This window comes from Elgaria multicarinata, chromosome 1 (assembly GCF_023053635.1).
Source record: "Elgaria multicarinata webbii isolate HBS135686 ecotype San Diego chromosome 1, rElgMul1.1.pri, whole genome shotgun sequence".
Taxonomy (NCBI): Eukaryota; Metazoa; Chordata; class Lepidosauria; order Squamata; family Anguidae; genus Elgaria; species Elgaria multicarinata.
In genome coordinates, this window is record NC_086171.1 from 148,067,312 (window position 1) to 148,085,291 (window position 17,980).

Here is a 17,980-nt window from a genome sequence, read left to right on the forward strand (position 1 = left end):
TGAAGGGGAAAGATTCTGTCAATAACAAAAAACTGGAAATCGTTATAATGATGATGGTACTCAATAAAATGTTGAACTAATGGTGCCTCCGTTGTCCCATTTCTAAGTTTTGAACGATGTTCAATAATTCGTGCCCGTACACTCCTCATAGTTTTGCCCACGTAAATTAAACGACAAGGACAGATAATGATATAGACCACCTTCTCCGTAGAACAGTTAGAAAAATATTTTAAATCAAAGGTGCGATTTTTTGTAGGGTGTTGGAATTTTTTAATTTGTAATGCCAAATCGCATACTGAACAACCCCCACACCTATAATGTCCTTTTATGCTATGAGTGGGGTTCTTTGGTGGATCTATATCTGAACGTATTAGATAATCTTTAAGATTCTTAGTCCTGTTCCAGCCAATTGTGATGCCGCACATCCTGGAAGATGGTTGATAATATGCCAATGACGTCTAATAATTCTCATAATAACCTGTGCCGATGGTGAGTACTCAAATGCACATGAGAGACGGTCAGTAGTTGGACGTGAAGATCTGGTCAATAGAGAGTTCCTAGAAATTGAATTCACACGTCGCTCAGCCTCATGAATCACCCTATGGAGGTATCCCCTATCTAGTAGTGATTGACGAAATGTTAGTTTTCGATCATTGAAATTCAAGTAATCCGTTGAAATACATTTAAAGTGAAAAAGTTGACCCACCGGAAGATTATTTCGTAAATGGCGAGGATGGAAAGATGAATAATGAAGGAGGGAATTCCTATCCGTAGGTTTAACAAAAGTTTTAAAGCACAAAGCATTATTTTTCCGATATGTAATTGTATCCAAAAAAGATATTGACCTAATATCACTCTGAAAGGTAAATTTAATGTGATCATGAAGTGTATTCATCCAGTTTTTGAATGCTTCAAAAGTGGTTGGGTTTTTATAAATCAAAAAGATATCATCTATAAACCGTTTGTAGACAATTAACTCATTATAGAAGGGGTTTGTTATAGGATGGCAAATATACAATTCCTCCAAATTAGCCATGAATAGATTTGCAATGCTAGGTGAAAATGGGCTCCCCATTGCTACTCCCTTTACTTGGAAAAAGAATTCCTCAGCAAACCTGAAATAGTTTTTTTTTTTTAAATGATGTCAATTAATTGTAGCAAAAAATGAGTCGGTGGAACATTATTACTGCGCTTATTTAAATAAATTTCTGCAGCAACGCGGGCTTCATCATGTGGGATGTTGGTATATAAAGCCTGCACATCCATAGTGACCAATAAAGATTGTGATGGAACATGTAATCCCTCAAGCTTCTTGATAAAGTCCGTGGTGTCTCTTAGGTATGTAGGCGTAGCTGCCACCAAAGGCCGTAAAAAAGAGTCAACATATGTAGCCGTGGCTCCTTCTGTAAACTTAGTGGGTGAGGCCAATATTTTCTGCTTTGTTTGCATTCCATAATAATATGTTATTGCTTATAAATGCTGAGTATGGTGTTTTTGAATTACGTTTCAGCGTTATACTGAAGAAGAACCCTCGAAACAGTAAAATAGTACCGGACTACTGTTTATATAAAAGACGCTTTATACAAAAGACGCTTCATGTGAATAGTTCACCTATGTATATTGAATGTTGATACTGCAGGCTTTGTTAAATAATGTTGATGTGCTTGTATTTTGTACATTTGTAAAAGTTCTGAAATATTCATTTATGAAAGCTATTTTGATATCCTTGTGGTTTGAGTGTTATCACTCTTATTATACTGTTGTTGTTTCCAAACCACAGCCTTCTATTTTCCTTAGACAGAAGAAACACTCCAGTGGTGGTTTGAAAGAAACTTTACTTTAGGACTAAGTGACTTTCCATCCTAGGGTAAGATGGCTCAGTTCAGCCATGCGGTCAGCAGCTCATGAGGCAGGGAACAACAACAAGGAAGAAGTAGAGGGAGGAGACAGGAAAGGGAAGAACAAACACCCCACCAATCCCCTCTCACCTTGTTCAGGTACACATTAACCCTTTAGCTCCAGGTTCAGTGACCTATAGTCCGAGTTCTGCTAACAGAAATGTCTCTCCTAAGGCTTAAGTGCTTGGCAGTAAGAGCTTGAAACTAAAATATGCCGCCTCCTTTTATCTCGCCCACCACAGCCTTCCTAAGCACCTGCAAAATGGAATTTGGCCCTTGGGCTGAAAGAGATTTCGCACCTCTGCATTAGTCCCTTTGAACTCAGTGGGACTTGTGTTCAAGCGGTCGTGCATAGAATTGTACTGTAAAGGCTGCAATCCTATATTCACCTGCTAATAAATCCAACTGTAGTCCATGTGGTTTTCTCTGAGTAGGCACATGTAGAAGCACACTGTTCGTAACGTTCACACACACTCTCACTTCAGCTCAGTAGCGATATTAAATGTGAGAGTAAGTAAAAAGGCTTTCAGTAGAGAGTTTGAATTGTTCTCATTTGTGGCTTAATTACAATAAAAGTTCTATGAGTTGGTGTTTAGAAGGCACTGTCGGTGTAGTGCTTAAAGTGTATATATTGTTCTTAATTATAAGATGCTGACAAAATAAAGGATGTTATTTAGTAACTGCAGTATCAGAGTATTAATTTAGATCGCTCATTCAAACAGGAAAGACTTCTTTCATGTTTATAGCTGTGCCAGTCTATTGTTATAGTACATGGCAGAGGCAGTACAAGCACATTGTGTAGTCAAATTAGTTGGTAATTGCAAGTGCCACCATTTTCTCCCTTAGAGATCGTATATTGTTTTTATTTGCATACCACCCTATAGCTGAGGCTGTCTGGGTGGTTTACATAGGATAAAAACACTTAAAACAATATGCAAAATTTTAAAATCACAAAAACATACAATTCTAAACTACAAAAACATACAAAAACAAATCCAGGCTAATTACATATTGCAAATGCCTGGGAGAAGAGAAAAGTCTGTACTCATCCATAGAATAGTACTGAACTCATCTAGATTCTATAGTATAGTACTGAACTCATCCATAGAATCGTTCCAGAATTAGCAAATGCCTCCCTCCCTAGCGGGATTTCCAACCCTCCCTTTAATTTTTTTTTCCTTAACAAGGCTCCGCAGAAGTGCAGAGCCTCACTCCAAGCTAAAAAAGTTGGGGTAAGTACCCAACGGTTTAGTGCAGAGCTTTGGGGCTTTGCCCATGGATCGCTTCGGAGTGGCGGCTGCGTCATGTAGATCACCTGCTGCCACTCCAAAGCTACCGTGGGGAAAAGCACCCGTGTAGAAGATCCCAAAACAGATACTCTTTCCCTTTGGTGTGAAAGTCAAACCTGGACAACTCAAAAGGTGTACATTATCTTATGTTTTACATCTCAGAAATTTTTAGAATGTATTAACAATTGTTACTCTGGTCCCACTATTTTGTTTTTTATTTTAATATAGGTTTTATTGGTGTTTTTTTAATGTATTACTGTACACCACCTTGGTGACATCTGTGGTAATGTGGTATAAAAATATTAATAAATACGTAAATGTGAATGTTATATTTTAGGATAACACTTCATCCATCTGGAGAAGTGGGACTCATCTAGTCCATGGTTGCTTGTAATCAGACATTTCAATAGTCATGTGGCTGTAATACCTTTACTATGCCAACCAAAAGGTCACCCCCAAATTGTGCAAGCTTTCAAAATCCCCAGATCTCTAGTTCAGGCAAAATGTTATACAAGGCAGGTGGCAGAGGAAGAAAAATAACTAAATGTTGAAAACATATTGTTTGCAAGTCCAGATTAGTTAATTCCAGGTGTAGTGGAGGGGGAGGAGTCATGGATAGAGGAGGCCTCTGTTACCCTTGGTCATGGTGAGAAGGAAGGTTTTTTCCTTCTCTCATAATCCTGGAATCCAGGGTCATCTCATGAAGCTGATTGGTGAGAAATTCAGGACAGAAAAAAAGGAAGTTCTTGTTCACACAGTACATAGTCAAACTATGGAACTCATTAGCAAAAGATGTTGAGATGGCCACCAACTGGGATGGCTTTAAAAGGGGGATGGCTAAATTCCTGGAGAAGGTCATCAGTGGTTACTAGTCCTGCCACCTCTATGGTACCTCCAGTGTCAGAGCCAAAGCAAAATTTATTGTATCTTAGTAAATTGTCATTATACACCATTACAGGGAAAAACCACCATACAATTTGTAATTCTACTAAGGGGCCATAAAAATACAGCCTTTAAACTTTATAACACACATCTCTAAAGCCCTGTTGAGGAATTTAAATATTTGAAAGATACGTATTTGTCAGCATTAGACAATAGAAAACAAACCTTTAAATGGGATGACCTTTGTTTCAACAATCTTAACAACAAATGAATACATTAGGTTCTAAGATAATTATAGAGAGAGCATTCTAAAAGTACATAAGTGATATCTTTAGTATACCATAAGCAATAAGCCTATGTACACCAGTTGCTGGGGAACATGGGCGGGAGGGTGCTGTTGCACTCATGTCCTGGTTGAGGATTTCCCGTCGTCATCCCATGAAGTTAGCCGATATCACTGTAGTCCTCTGTACCAGATTATTGGTCTGCTTTGCTATGACCCGGCCTGGGAGATTCCATCTTTAAAATGGGCATTTTAAGTGGTCTTCACAAAGCTACTGCCCAACCGTAGATTTTGTATCCTTAACAGGCAAACTTCAAAATCCACTTTTGAGCCAGAGCAGCAAACTTGAATAAACAAACGTAGGAAAAAGCCCAAGCCAAAACGGCTACTTCGGTTCTTAACGGAACTGTATCCCTTTCCCCCACCTTACCTAACAGCAATGGTTTGCCCTGCTCCCGCCTCCTCAGGCTGAGTGTGTCCTATCAAAGTCGGCCTGTGCTGTGGAGTTTAGGATTTGCTGGCGTGTGGCACGTGAACGCTCAGAGCGGCTCTGATTGGTCCATAGTGGAGGGTTTCGGTCCTTAGCACCGGCCTGAGGCGGAGGGCTGGAGTTGCTGGGCCGGGGTTTGGCCCGCGGTGGATGCTGAGACGCGCCTTCGCCGCCTTCGCGTGCGCGAGCCCGATCCCGATCCCGGTGGCCAAGCAGCTTCGAGCCCTCAGCAGCCGCGGTCGTCGTGACCATCAAGCGAGACCCCGAAGGAGCCTCACCACCTCTGCTGCCGCCCCCGTGACAGCCATGCCGGGCCGGGCCAAGGCCTCATCCGTCTGCGGCCCCGACCAGCCTGAGGACTTGGAGGGCAGCCGTGGAGCCAAGGCCGGCGCAGTTCAGGAGGAGGCCGATGGAGGAGACGGAGGCGCCGCCACTGCCGCTTGCGAGCCCAGCCCCAATCAGGAGATTGTCAAGTCCCCCAGCGATCCCAAGCAGTACAGGTGAATGGGGGAGGGGAAAGGTCGCCAAAGGTAGTGGGCGAGTCGGGTTTGCGTTAAGCATCTAGGCCAGCCTTCCCCCAACCTGGCGCTCTCCAGATGCGTCTGGACTACAGTTCCCATTACCCCGGTGATGGCAGTTGTAGTCCAGGCGCATCTGGAGAGCGCCAGGCTGGCGGAAATGCAAGGGGTGTCACATGTGAGGGAAGGTGAATTGCCTCCACACTATGCCATCTAAGCTAATAGCCATGGGTGAATCTTCACTGATCATATAGAAGGAGCTGTTGGTCACAAGCTTAGATGCTGTCAAAGGGTGTGAAGATACATAAACTTGTACAGGATTGGTCTTTCTTTGGCTCACAGCCTTGCTGGCTGTATGGATACTCTGGCCAAGGTAGGTGATAAGACCTATTTTCATGCCCTGTTTCTGGGCATGGCAGAGGCGTCCTGTCAGCTTCTTTGTGAAACAGGATGCTGGATTAGATCAATTTTTGGTTGACCCAATCCAACAGGACAGTTTCCTTGGGTCGGTCGCCACTCATGGTGGCCCAGTTTTATAGCTCTTGATGGGACCTCTTCAAATAGAGCTTTGTGGGAATTAGTGTATTATACCTGGACAAGGAAACTTGGGTTGAAATCCCCCTTCAGGCATTGAAGTCACTCTCAGCCTAACCCCCAAGATTGTTTGAGCTTCTTTGAGAAAGATCAAATAAACATCTTTCAGTCTGATCTTGTACATCTCTGCTGTGTTGATTGAGCATATTCCTAGATAAGTATGCGCATGATTGCATCCTTTCTGCCAAAAATCCAAACAAAATTAATAAATGGGCTGTACTACCTAAGGCAGGGGTGGAGAGCCATTTTCTGTTGAGGGCTGAATTTCCTCCAGGGTGATCTGTCTGGGACTTCATGCCAATGCTGGGTGGGGCCCGAGTTAGAACAGTGCCAAACTTTTCTCTTTCTCCCTCTTTGGCACTCCCTTCTGTCTCCCTGTAAGCCTAGTGAGCTGTCTGGAAAGGGACAGATACTTTTGACAGAGGTCTGAACCCCATCGCTTCCAGAGGGTTTTTGAAATTAAGCTCAACACTGGTTGGCCATTTCTGATGTGAAGCTTTTTCACAAGTAGCCTCACATTGAGCCAGTGGAATAAAGAGACAAAATCTCGGGATGGTGAAGAAACATATGTGATTTTATCCCAAGATACACATTTTGGCCCTAAGTATGGGCTTTCTTCAGTGGTTAGATTAGAGAAAGAAAAACAGGATCCATTCTTATATATAGATGCCTGCAGAGATCTCTGAAACAGATGAACTGCCCAGAGAACTTCGGCTATAGGGCGGTATAAAAATGTAATAAATAAATAAACAAATAAATAAAAATAATCCTGCAACTGGTGACTTTACTATAGTCAATATTACTATTTTGATCTGGCCATCACATAGCGATGTGCCTCAATGGTATGAAATGTTTCAGCAGATGTTCTCCTGCAGGCACTTCACTTCTGCTGTGTATCTATGTGAGCTGAGAAGAGTCTGATTGTGAACTATTTTGGTTCCTTGGGAATGAAGGGCTGTTTCTTAGATCACGGAATTTCCAAGTGCACTGCATAAACCAGGGGTGGGGAATGTGTGGCCCTTCAGATGATGTTGGACTGTAACTCCCATGAGCCCCAGCCATCATAACCAATGATGAGGGCTGATAAAAGTTGTAATCCAATAGTAAACTCTGTATACCACCCATGTTACAAGATACACTAAATGTGAAGTGGGCCTCATCCAAAAAATAAAATGTTACCAGAGCTGTCCGTGAAATGTATTGTTTCTGAACAGCCATAGATCATGCTGGTCAGTAACTCTTCCATGACTTTACCCACTGAGTTGCCATGTTTGTGTCACAACCTATCTGTGGCTGCTAGCCATGTTGGCTATATGCTACTTCTGGAATAAGCCTTTGAATATCTCTGAAGCTTTTGAGGATCCATTCCTGAGTACCAGGTGCTGGGGAAAGAACAGTGTGTGAGAGAGAGAGCTGCTGTCCTAGTGGGCATCCCATGGCATCAGGTTGACCACTGTAGGAAACAGGATTCTGGACTTTGGTCTGGTCCAGCACAGCTCTTTTTATGTCTTAAAATCAATTGGGATTGTAGTATTGCTCTAAAGAAAAGGAAAAGAATACAAACTATCCTAGAAAGATGAGAATCCCCCCCTCCAAAAAAAAGTGTTAGGGAAATTGATTCTGAAAAGTTACACATAAAATGCCTATCAATTACTGAAAACAAACCCTTTAGGGCATAAGAGGAAACAGTTAAGCAGGTAAATTCTAAAAGATGGCCACTGTTGCCCATTAAATAGCTGACTCCTAAGATTTATAATTTGAGGAAGGTATTCAGTAAAGATAGGTTAGGCCATTAAACCTGTGCAATATAAAGCTTGTATATTGAAACTGCATCTTGAATATAAACATGAACACTGCATCTGGTTTGCCCTTGGGAGAAGCACCTATGACAGAAATAGAAAAAGAGTAGTGTAATTGCAGCCTGAATTTCTGGTGTTCAATTGAAAGCTGCCATTTGTCATCATTCTATGTGAATGAACAGAGGGGCACAGCTCTCTTCCTGCATCTCTGGAGTGAAACCTTATCTACCTCTCACTGGAGATTAGTTGTAGCTAGTTCAGTTTAATGCTGGAAGTGCTAGTATGAATTGTGTTCTGTATCTCCTTGGCCCCTACAGGGAAAAAGTGGTGTCTGTACCTCCTGGCCCCCACCGCACTTCCCTGCGCTGAATTGTGAATGTGAGGCACTGCACTCCTCTTTACCTTGCAGACACTCCTGGAAGGTAAAGAAGCAGTGATGCAGCTCATATTTGGAATCCGACCAGGTGAAGTGTGGGAGGCAGGCTGCTGGTTGGCCCTGGGACTGGAGAGCAGAAGGGAAGCACAGTCTAGCTTCTGCCATTAGCCAGGGGACTTAAGGCCACTTTGAGGCTGCACCTCTTGCTTCCCAGGAATGGCATCAAGGCATGAGGGAGACCAGCCTGGACCATCTATTGGCCAGAGAATGGGCAGCTGCAGAGCATTCACTTCCCCATCGCTGCTAGAAAGAACATTCATCTGAGCACCTGTTGTCCTGGGACTGCAGAGGCAAGGGGGAAAAGACTATCTGTCCTCATCTATTGGCCAAAGGAATCAGTGTCACCAGTTGCTATTCAAGGAAGAACAGCAGTAAGGGAAGACCCGCCTAGCCAAGACCAGATAATAATACATGCTCATAGCTCACTGCTTTGTTCTGGCTTCGAAGAACAGAACTCCCTCCTTTTTCTTTTCCTTCCACTCTCCTTCCCTTAGGTGTCTTGTCATTTTGTTTTGTAAATCTGATGGCAGGGCCTGTCCCTCTCTTTGGTTGATGTGAACTGCTTTGGGAGACAATAATTGTCTGAACAATGGGATAGAAATACAGTAAATAAATAATAAATATGTGTTCTATGTCTTAGGTTTGTGTCTTAACTCTTATTATGCTATCTATAGCTGTGCAGGATGTCCTTCCTAATATAGCGTATTTCATTTATACCAGAGGCAGGCATGCCATCCTTAGTGTCCGGTATTAAAATGTACAAACCAATCAGTCTTTATTATGGCCATATGGCCCATTCAGTTTAAAATAGAGAGCAGAAATGAGAGAACGAAACCAACTATTTATCCAGTTTAGCTAATACATTCATAAGAATTAATGTAAATTATATAAATATCAAATATTTGGGGGTCTTGGATTCAGAGTAGTGCTTGGTGGAGGTCTGTTCATGCTGGAGGAAGGAGGCAAGGCAGGAAGGTGATCTCCACAATGCCTCCTGAAAAACTGCTCTGAAAAACCACTGGAGGCTAGGAGACCCTTGGAGCAGCATGAGAGGTGATAACAGTGGGATAGAGGAATCAGCAGGGAGCATCTGCTGGATGCTGGTGACTTTTGTGAATGGAAGGAGTTCTCACGTTGATGGAATTACCAATCTAGATCCAACCTATTAACGTTGAAATCTATTCATAAAGGGAAGAATGACTGTTTACCAGATCTGATGACTTCAGTGAATAGTTCATTACAGGGGCTTAGAGTGATTATGGCGCATTTACAGGAATTTTTGTACATATTGGGAACCCATGGAAATGTTCAGTGTTTTGATGATGATATGCATGCTTTGTAGGTACATCAAGCTCCAAAATGGCCTGTGTGTGTTGCTCATTTCGGACTTGAATAACCCGGATGGTAGCCCTTGTCCACTGTCTTCCGAGGGAGAGGGTGACTCTGAAGAAGACACTGATGAAGATGAAGATTCTGGAGCAGAAATTGAAGATGATCAAGAAGGGTATGATGATGAATGCGGTGGATATGATGAGGATCTTGATGACCCTGATAGCGAATTGGAAGAGCTAGGAGATAAAGAGGAGACAAGGAAAAGGAATTGTACAGAAAAGCAGGTATGTCTAATTGATTTAGATTGAATAGTGATTATGGCTGGCTGTGAACTGATATTGAGAAAAGTACCTTGCTACTAGTCCGGAACCTTTTTGAGCTACACTTATGCCTCATCTGGGGCAAGCAATATTCCAGTCCGTAGGGTAGAGATGCAAAGGAATGAAACACAACAACGATACTGTTTCCCCCCAACCCAACCTCCAACCCTGTTGACCCCAAACCAAAACCAAGTGAGAGCATTGTTTTTGTGTGCTTTTTCTAAACCACTTGATACATGAGTAGCTCTCAACAGGTCTAGCACGCAGGTTCCTTTCTGTCTTGCAAAGAACTGAACAGTGAATTATTTATTAATTTATTTATTTATTGCATTTCTATACCGCCCAATAGCCGAAGCTTTCAGTGATCCTTGTAGATTCTGGGGGATTTGGTAGTTTTATAAGTAAGTTGGTAATGTTTTTCTAACACATTCCATGTGTCTTTTCTTCCAGTCTGCAGCTGCACTTTGTATTGGTGTAGGCAGTTTCTCTGACCCTGAAGATCTGCCTGGGTTGGCACATTTTCTGGAACACAGTATGTTTTTGTTTAAGTTTCATCTTTCTGTATTTTTATGAAAAAGTTGCTGCTGCAGAGTTTTACATCTGTGATGGTTTTTAACACTGAGACTTGAGAATTCAGCCATATTAATGTTCCAGTTGCAGATATGCAAAATTAAGTATAGTATATTGCTGGAATAGGAATAGATATCTATAACATCCATATTTTTTAAAAAATCAGAAAGAGCCCCATATAGCCTGTGACAGAAGTAGCCTAGGTGGGACCCTCTACTCTAGGGCAATCCCTCTGCTAACATCAAATGTGGCTCAATGCCTCTTCTTACTGGGGCATTCCTACTGCTACCACTTTTGGAGGATCACACCCCACGATTGGGCAATCCCTCCCTTCATTTCTGCTGCCACTGTTTAAACTACACCCATGTATTTAATATATGCCTTTTCTCTAAGGTAGCTAGTCATTAGGCATGAGACAAACAGATCAGAGGTCCAAGGAAAATATACAAAGATATATAGTATTTTATTCCAAAGGAATAAAACAAGAAAGTTTATTTATGATTGCTGTTACTTTACAAACAAGGTTTCTATACTATTATTTAAAAACATAGCTATATTTTTACGGTTACCACCAATCATGATTTCAAAGCCCCAGTTCCTAACCCTAACCAAACTTAAGCTGATTCCCCTATCAAGCTCCACCCCAGTTAACTGACAGGCCTAGCAATGAGGACTTGAAAGGCAGTCCTCTCTCTGGTCAGGTTTGACTTCCACCTTAAACCTCTAAGGCTATTCACCAGGCTTCTGCTGAAGTCTTCAGTTTGGTCCAGCAGCTGTTCTGTCTTCAGACCACTGTCACCAGCTGACCCTCAGGCTTCTACTCCTTCCTCCAAAGGCTTCTCCAGGAGTCTTCCTCTCTCCACTTGCAGATTTCATGTTCTCCTAGGTCTCAGGTTGGCTTCCTGGTCTTGTGGGTGCTCTTCTTCCTGGCTGACGTATTCCTCAGGCTCCCTAGACTCTTGCAAAGACACCTCCTGATGACTCAGGCAGAACTCTCCTAGGCAAACTCTTCTAGATGTCTCCCAAAAGCTCCTTATATTTGCTCCAGTCAGAATCCTCCAGCCAATCAGCTTTGATGTGGCGAATATCCCCTCTCGCAACAACTGTTTAAACTTGGAACCAATAGGCATCCAGAACAGGCCATATTTCCAATCACAGATTAGTTTTTCTACTGAGCATTAAAATCTTTGTTGGGTCTTGATTGAGTGTCAACTTGTTAGTCCGTATCCAATCCATCATAGTATCTATGTGACAGTTCAGTGTTTCCACAGCCTCCTTAGCATCAGTTGAAAAAGTGTGATAGAGCTAGGTGTCATCAGCATAGTAATAGGACTCAAACCCTGGATGACCTCTCTCAGTGACTTCATGTAAATGGCAGAGCAAAGAGGATAGAATAGAGCCCCGAGGATTCCCTTTGGCCAGCTTTCCAGATGTTTTGGATGACAATTCCCAACCATTTGCAATGCCAGCTGAGGCTGCTGGGAGTTGAAGCCCAAAATATCTGGAGGGCACCAGATTGCCATAGGCCAATAGCCAAGGGGTTGAGCAATAATCCCCCAGATCCACCTCCCTGGAGTGTTTATCCAAATCGAATTAGAGATGATGGGGGCTGTGTGGATGCAGTGGTGATGGCGAAATATAATTTCTCTGCTATGCATTAAAATGGGTGCTAGTGCATGTCTGGATTTGTCCCAAGTGGAGAAAAAAGAGACGAGCTCTGGTGCTGTGTACGAATGAAGCAATGAACGTTTTATTATTTCATGATGTAAAAAGCTTTTTACATAGTGAAATAATAAAATGTTCATTGCTCATTCGTACACAGCACCAGAGCTCATCACTTTTTTCTCCACTTTCCATTGGTGCTATTCCCACTTACCCAGCAATGGATTTGTCCCAAGCCTTTCTCCAATGCTGCTTTAGCTGTCTACTCATACATTTCATCATTTTCAGCTCCCCAGAAAACAATTTGTTCCTCCAGTGCTTGATATTCTACATTTCTTTAGTATAATGTAAAAAGAATATAAAGGTTGCAAAGGTGTTTTTTTTTAGTTTTGAAACATTTTATGTGTGTGACATGCATTGATGGAAAAATTCCACCTTGCATTTGGGTTAAAATGATGGATGGTGTGTGTGTGTGTGTGTGCGTGCTAATGAATTACTACTCATTCCTGTGGCATTCATACATTTGTTACAAGTAGAATTAATAATTGCTTCCTTAACTTTTTTTTTTTTTTGCTTAGTGGTTTTTATGGGCAGTTCAAAGTATCCAGACGAGAATGGGTTTGATGCTTTTCTGAAGAAACATGGGGGCAGTGACAATGCTTCAACAGACTGTGAACGGACAATCTTCCAATTTGATGTGCAAAGGAAATATTTCAAGGAAGCTCTTGATAGGTATCTCAATTATTTTAAATTAAAAGCTGGCGTTACAGCTGGAGTAGTACTGGTTCCCATTTCATTTGTTACTGTTGCATCTAATAGTTTTCAGCTTTCAAGTAATTGCTAAAAAAAGTGATTGTAAGCAGCTTAGTGATTAGGACCTTTTGAAAATAGGTGACTTTGCAATAAATGTGAAGGTTATTTAAGGTAACTGCTAGTTAAACATTTGCTTAATTGGAGTAGGAGAATTTTTTTAAAGTTCTATGGGAATTAGTTGTATTGAGGATTGGAGCCTTTATGTATCACTTGATTTAAGAGGTTTTTTTTGGCAGGGTTTATAATTCACTGTCAACATTAATCCACAAAATTCATAAACAAATGAATATGTGTCTTGATTTTTGTTAGAGGAAATAGTCAAGGATACAATCCTGTGCATTTTTAAACAGGAACAAGTTGTACAACTCCCAGCATGCTCCAACCAGCATGGCTAGCTAGGAAATGCTGGGAGTTGTAGGACTTTTTTCTGTCTAAACACGCATAGCATTGCACCCTTAAAGAGATAGTGTTATTCATGTTGGGTCATAAAAATGTAGTGGATGTAATTTAAGCATTTGATAGAAAGTTTAACCACATAAACGCAAGGCACATTAACATTTTCTTGCTTGCTACTGCAACTAAATGTATCTTCCATGTTCACAATTGCAACTCTTCTATATTGGACAATTAATTTCATGTCAGCTTCCCAGATTAGTAGGAAAAATAGAAGTTTACAATATTTTTCTGCTTCAGGTGGGCACAGTTTTTCATTCACCCTTTAATGATCCGGGATGCAATTGATCGGGAAGTTGAGGCTGTAGACAGCGGTAAGAATCCTAACTTTTCTTGTTGTTTTATATTTAGTTTTTAAAAACACAACTTTACTTGGCATAAAGGTTTTAGTAACGTACTTTCATGAAGCAGTGCATCTGTGCATGCTCTTATTAATCAACAACCTACATTCTAAAGTTTTCAAGAACATATAGGGGAACTTACTGTTTCTAATAAATTACTACCTGCTAGTACAGGAAAGCACTGATTCCCCCCCCCAAATTCATTGGAACTTCAAAACGATGGTTAGGTAAAATGAAGTCAGATCATAATCAAAAGGGAAAGATGAGTTGATGATGTTTCTTGTTGCGTGATATTTTCAACTCAATATTAATATTCCAGAAATTGACTAGAAGCATATGTTGGAAGGTCCTGCATGTCAATCCAACAAGGGCAGTCTCCATGAGGAAGCTGGCTTCTGTTTACAGTTTATCCTCTGGAATGGGTCTTGCACGTTCAGAAAAGTGCTTCATAGGGTAAACACGCCATGTCGTTGGGGCACTGGGGCAGTGTGTGCTGTGATCCGTGTTGGTTGGCTCAGTTCGGACAGCATGTTAGTCAGCGCAGTGTGAAAACTCCACTCAACGGTTGAATTTTTAGGGGGTACACAATATGTTCTAACTCCAGCGTTGTGTGACTGTGGGCTACTATGGAGTTGATTGACAGTTCCTCCATCCTCTCTCCTCCCTCGGTCTTCCCAATGGTACCCCATCAGCCATTGCTGCAAAAAAAAAGAATCCCAGCAGCTCTCCTAGAGCAGCACTTGCTCCTTCCACTGCTCTTGCCAGGGAACTCTGTAGCCAGTGGGGAAAGTCAACTCAATGCACTGGAGAACTCCATGGAGCCTGTGACACAATATGCAACACAACGGTTGTGTAGGAACTCTCCTCTGCACAGCTTGGATATTCTGTGTAGAGTGTTTTCCAACGAAAACCTCCACTGTTGCGTGGCGTTTTCCTGCCAGCCAACACATTTCTCAACGGTGGTGTAACAACTCCACCGTGGAGTTCTAAAACCACCATTTACTAACATGTTGTCCAAACTGAACCCCTAACAAATGGCTGGCGGTGTCAAACCTAGCTGTCCTGACCATTTCTTGATCCAGTAAATCTTCACCAGAAACTGCAAGGCTCCTTGTGCCTTTACTGCTTGTTTTGGTTTCCTCCTCCAGAAGGAAAAGCAAAACATGTGAGCCTAACATCGTTTCAGTGTTAGTCCTTCTGATTTGCTTTTTCTGTTTTGAGAAAATGAATGCTTTCCTGGGCATAGCTTCGTCATATTCTTGTAGTCAAGGCTGGTGCTCAAGGCCAGTGTTGCTTTGAATCTGAAAATGGGTTTGTTTTTTTAAACAGAATATCAGCTTGCAAGGCCCTCTGATGTAAACCGAAGAGAGATGTTGTTTGGAAGTCTTGCCAGGTCTGGCCATCCTATGAAGAAGTTCTTTTGGGGTAAGTATGTCCTACTGTGACCCTAAATACGATTGGATCCAGACTAACTGAAGTCTTAATATGTGTCTGTTAAAAAGTAAGTCACGTTGAGTTCAGTGGTGCTTACTCCTAGATAAGTGATTATAGGGTTGTAGTCTAAGGGCACAATGCTTTGTAAGTTTAGACAGAAAAAAAGTCCGACACCTCCCAGAGAACCCAGCATGGCTAGCTGAAGAATGCTGGGAGTTATAGGACTTTCTTTTGTTTAAATGTAAATAGCATTGTGCAGTCGTTGAACTTAGTTTCCATTGCTACAACCTTTGATCTGTTCCAGCAAGGAAGCTCTTAGTTATGGTAGTTAGGAATGGAACCTCTTTTTACAGAGGCACTATATCTCTGAATACCAATGACTGGGGAGAAACAACTGGAGATGATGGAAATATGAAGCCTGTTTGATTTCACAGTGTGGAAGTGCATGTAATACTAAGTGGGTGTTCTCTTCTATTGTATTCTATAGATAGCTAGGTATGAGAGAAATCGCAGAGCACAGAGCTTTCTGGCGAGGCCTTTTGCCACAAGTTGTTCTCACAGTTTATCCTGAGTCATGTATGCAGGTTTTGGAGAGATTTCCTGTCCTCTCCCATACGAATTCTCTTGGAGCCCTCCTTCCTAAGTGCTTACTGTCCTGGTGTTCTGTACAGTTTGTTCCTGGCAGCAGGACAAGGAAGAATAGTGAGATGAGAGGGCAGGGTTGGCATTAAGGGTAGGCGTGGTTGGGCCCTTGGCAAGAGATGACAACCTAGCATGGCCCATGTGGCAAGAACCTTCTGGATCTGCTCCTTCTCTTCATAATTTCCAACCTGTTTCCTCACCTGCCACTTTCTCTGGCTTAGACAGTGGTTGTGGTGGTGAGAAGGAGTAGTAGATGCCACTACCTACTTGCTCGCTGGCTGTTTGTCTCTTAAGCAAGCAAGTGGTAGTGATGATGATGATGATGATGATGATGAGCAATAGCAGCTGGTGACAATGGAGGTGAGAAAGTTGATTCACTGAGGGAGGAGGTCCATTGAGGGTGCCATGCCCAAGGGCCTTCAAAAATCTTTTGCCAGCACTGTGAGCAAGAGACCTCTTTCTTCCTACTGCTTGAAATGTCTTTCTGGCAGGTAGAGGAGAAGTAGGGGAAACTTATGTTGGCAAATGGGATGAAGTGTGGGGCAATCTAGCCAAGACATTGCCAGTCGTTTTGTCAGTGCAACGTACTTTTTGCACTGTGACTTTTGCTGTTGCAACTCTTTGTTTTAGATATAATTAATGGGGATGGGGTGGGTGGGGGAATGATGTCATTTTCCCTTAGACTTTGAATTCCTAGTGGCTTCTTCGTTGTAGATGCCTGCAAAGGATAAGAGTGTTAGGCCCTTTGAGCAAAAGTATACGAATTTCAAGCAGCATGTTTTAAGAATGCACAGCCTTTTATTTTGAATGTTCTTTACAGGTAATGCCGACACTCTGAAACATGAGCCGAAACAAAATGACATTGATACCTATACCAGGCTGAGGGAATTCTGGCAGCGCTATTACTCCGCACATTATATGACTTTAGTTGTACAGTCCAAAGGTAATGTCTGTTGATTCAAAACTATAGATGCAAACATTGCATTGTGTAGGCTGCAATCCTATATACACTTACCTGGGAATAAGTCCTATCAAACTCAATAGGACTTCTGAGTAGACATGCTTAGAATTGCACTGTAAATCAAGAAATACTTGCATGTATCTGGGTTAACACTTTGCCAGCCTATCTTCCACTTCTATATCTAAGTTGCTAGTTAATCTTGATGAGGTATTCTGTTAAGATTATCTATAAGTATGGAGGAGATGTTTTCCCTGTGGGGATCTTAGTTGTCCTGTCATCTTTGAAAACTGAAGCCTGTGCTTGGGCACTGTCATTCATGTAGGTTTCATTAACTGCATCACTTAGCCCCCTTCTTTGGTCCTAATTAGATTAAATGAACTTTGCTATATTGGATGTATCATATGCTTAGGAGTTTGTTTATAAAAAGACATAAATGGTCTCGAAGTCAAATGTACTTCTGAGTTTCCAGGTTATGATATGGAAACTGCTGGTATATCACTTGGGATCCAGACTTGGTATGTGAATTTTCCTAGTATTTTGTATGCTGTTACAAACATTGTAGTGATGTCTCTTCCTCAGAAAGGAAGGAAAGATGGCTCTCCCTGCAACTCTGTTCTAAGGACCAGTCTGTGTGTCTACAGCTGCTCTGTGGAAGCTGCTTGAAAAAGCCTGTGCATGTTGCTGCTGCCATGTGAAATATTTCTGGTAACATCTTCCAGGAATCCCAAGTGGCAACCCACTTGTGGCAAGCAGCTGACACATGGAAGCTGTTTCTGATAGCTTTGAAATGGGGCCCATAACATTTAGACTGGCCCTATTTTTGTTTGGGGTAGGGTTTAACTTGGCCTTCCCCAACCTGGCATCCCCCAGAGATTTGGAACAATGACTCCCATAATCCTCAGCCCACATAGCTAGCGATCAGGGATCATGGGAGTTGTTGTTCAAAGCCTCCAGAGGACACCAGGCTGGGAAAGGCTGATGTAATTGATATAACCTGATTGGGGAAGTAGGAGAGCACAGAGATTTACTGCAGCCAGCTGCTCCCTAGGCTTTTGAATGCCTATTGTAGGAAACACAATTTCTACTGGGTTCAGCCACAATCCAAAATGTAACCCAAGTACCAGATGCAAGTGCAGGTGAGTATATTGAGGCAATTGAGCCTACAGGTCTTACAGTGCTTACATCCCTGCTGTAGGCAGTTGATCAACAGGTTTGCCATCCTGAAAATGACTAGAGAATGAATGGGTTCTCCAGCTTCCACCA

At 42.1% G+C, this 17,980-nt stretch overlaps 1 protein-coding gene across 1 annotated transcript in view; it reads left to right on the forward strand.

Moving 5' to 3' along the window:
• The first annotated feature begins 4,977 nt into the window (after positions 1-4,977).
• The window catches only part of NRDC (nardilysin convertase), a 37,661-nt gene continuing 24,658 nt past the window's right edge, over positions 4,978-17,980 (forward strand). The window contains exons 1-7 of the mRNA XM_063138934.1: positions 4,978-5,342; positions 9,532-9,805; positions 10,292-10,373; positions 12,652-12,805; positions 13,580-13,653; positions 15,010-15,105; positions 16,577-16,699. Of these exons, the coding sequence (XP_062995004.1) occupies positions 4,993-5,342; positions 9,532-9,805; positions 10,292-10,373; positions 12,652-12,805; positions 13,580-13,653; positions 15,010-15,105; positions 16,577-16,699 (1,153 nt within the window). The 5' untranslated portion in view covers positions 4,978-4,992. The remainder of the gene's footprint in view (positions 5,343-9,531; positions 9,806-10,291; positions 10,374-12,651; positions 12,806-13,579; positions 13,654-15,009; positions 15,106-16,576; positions 16,700-17,980) is intronic.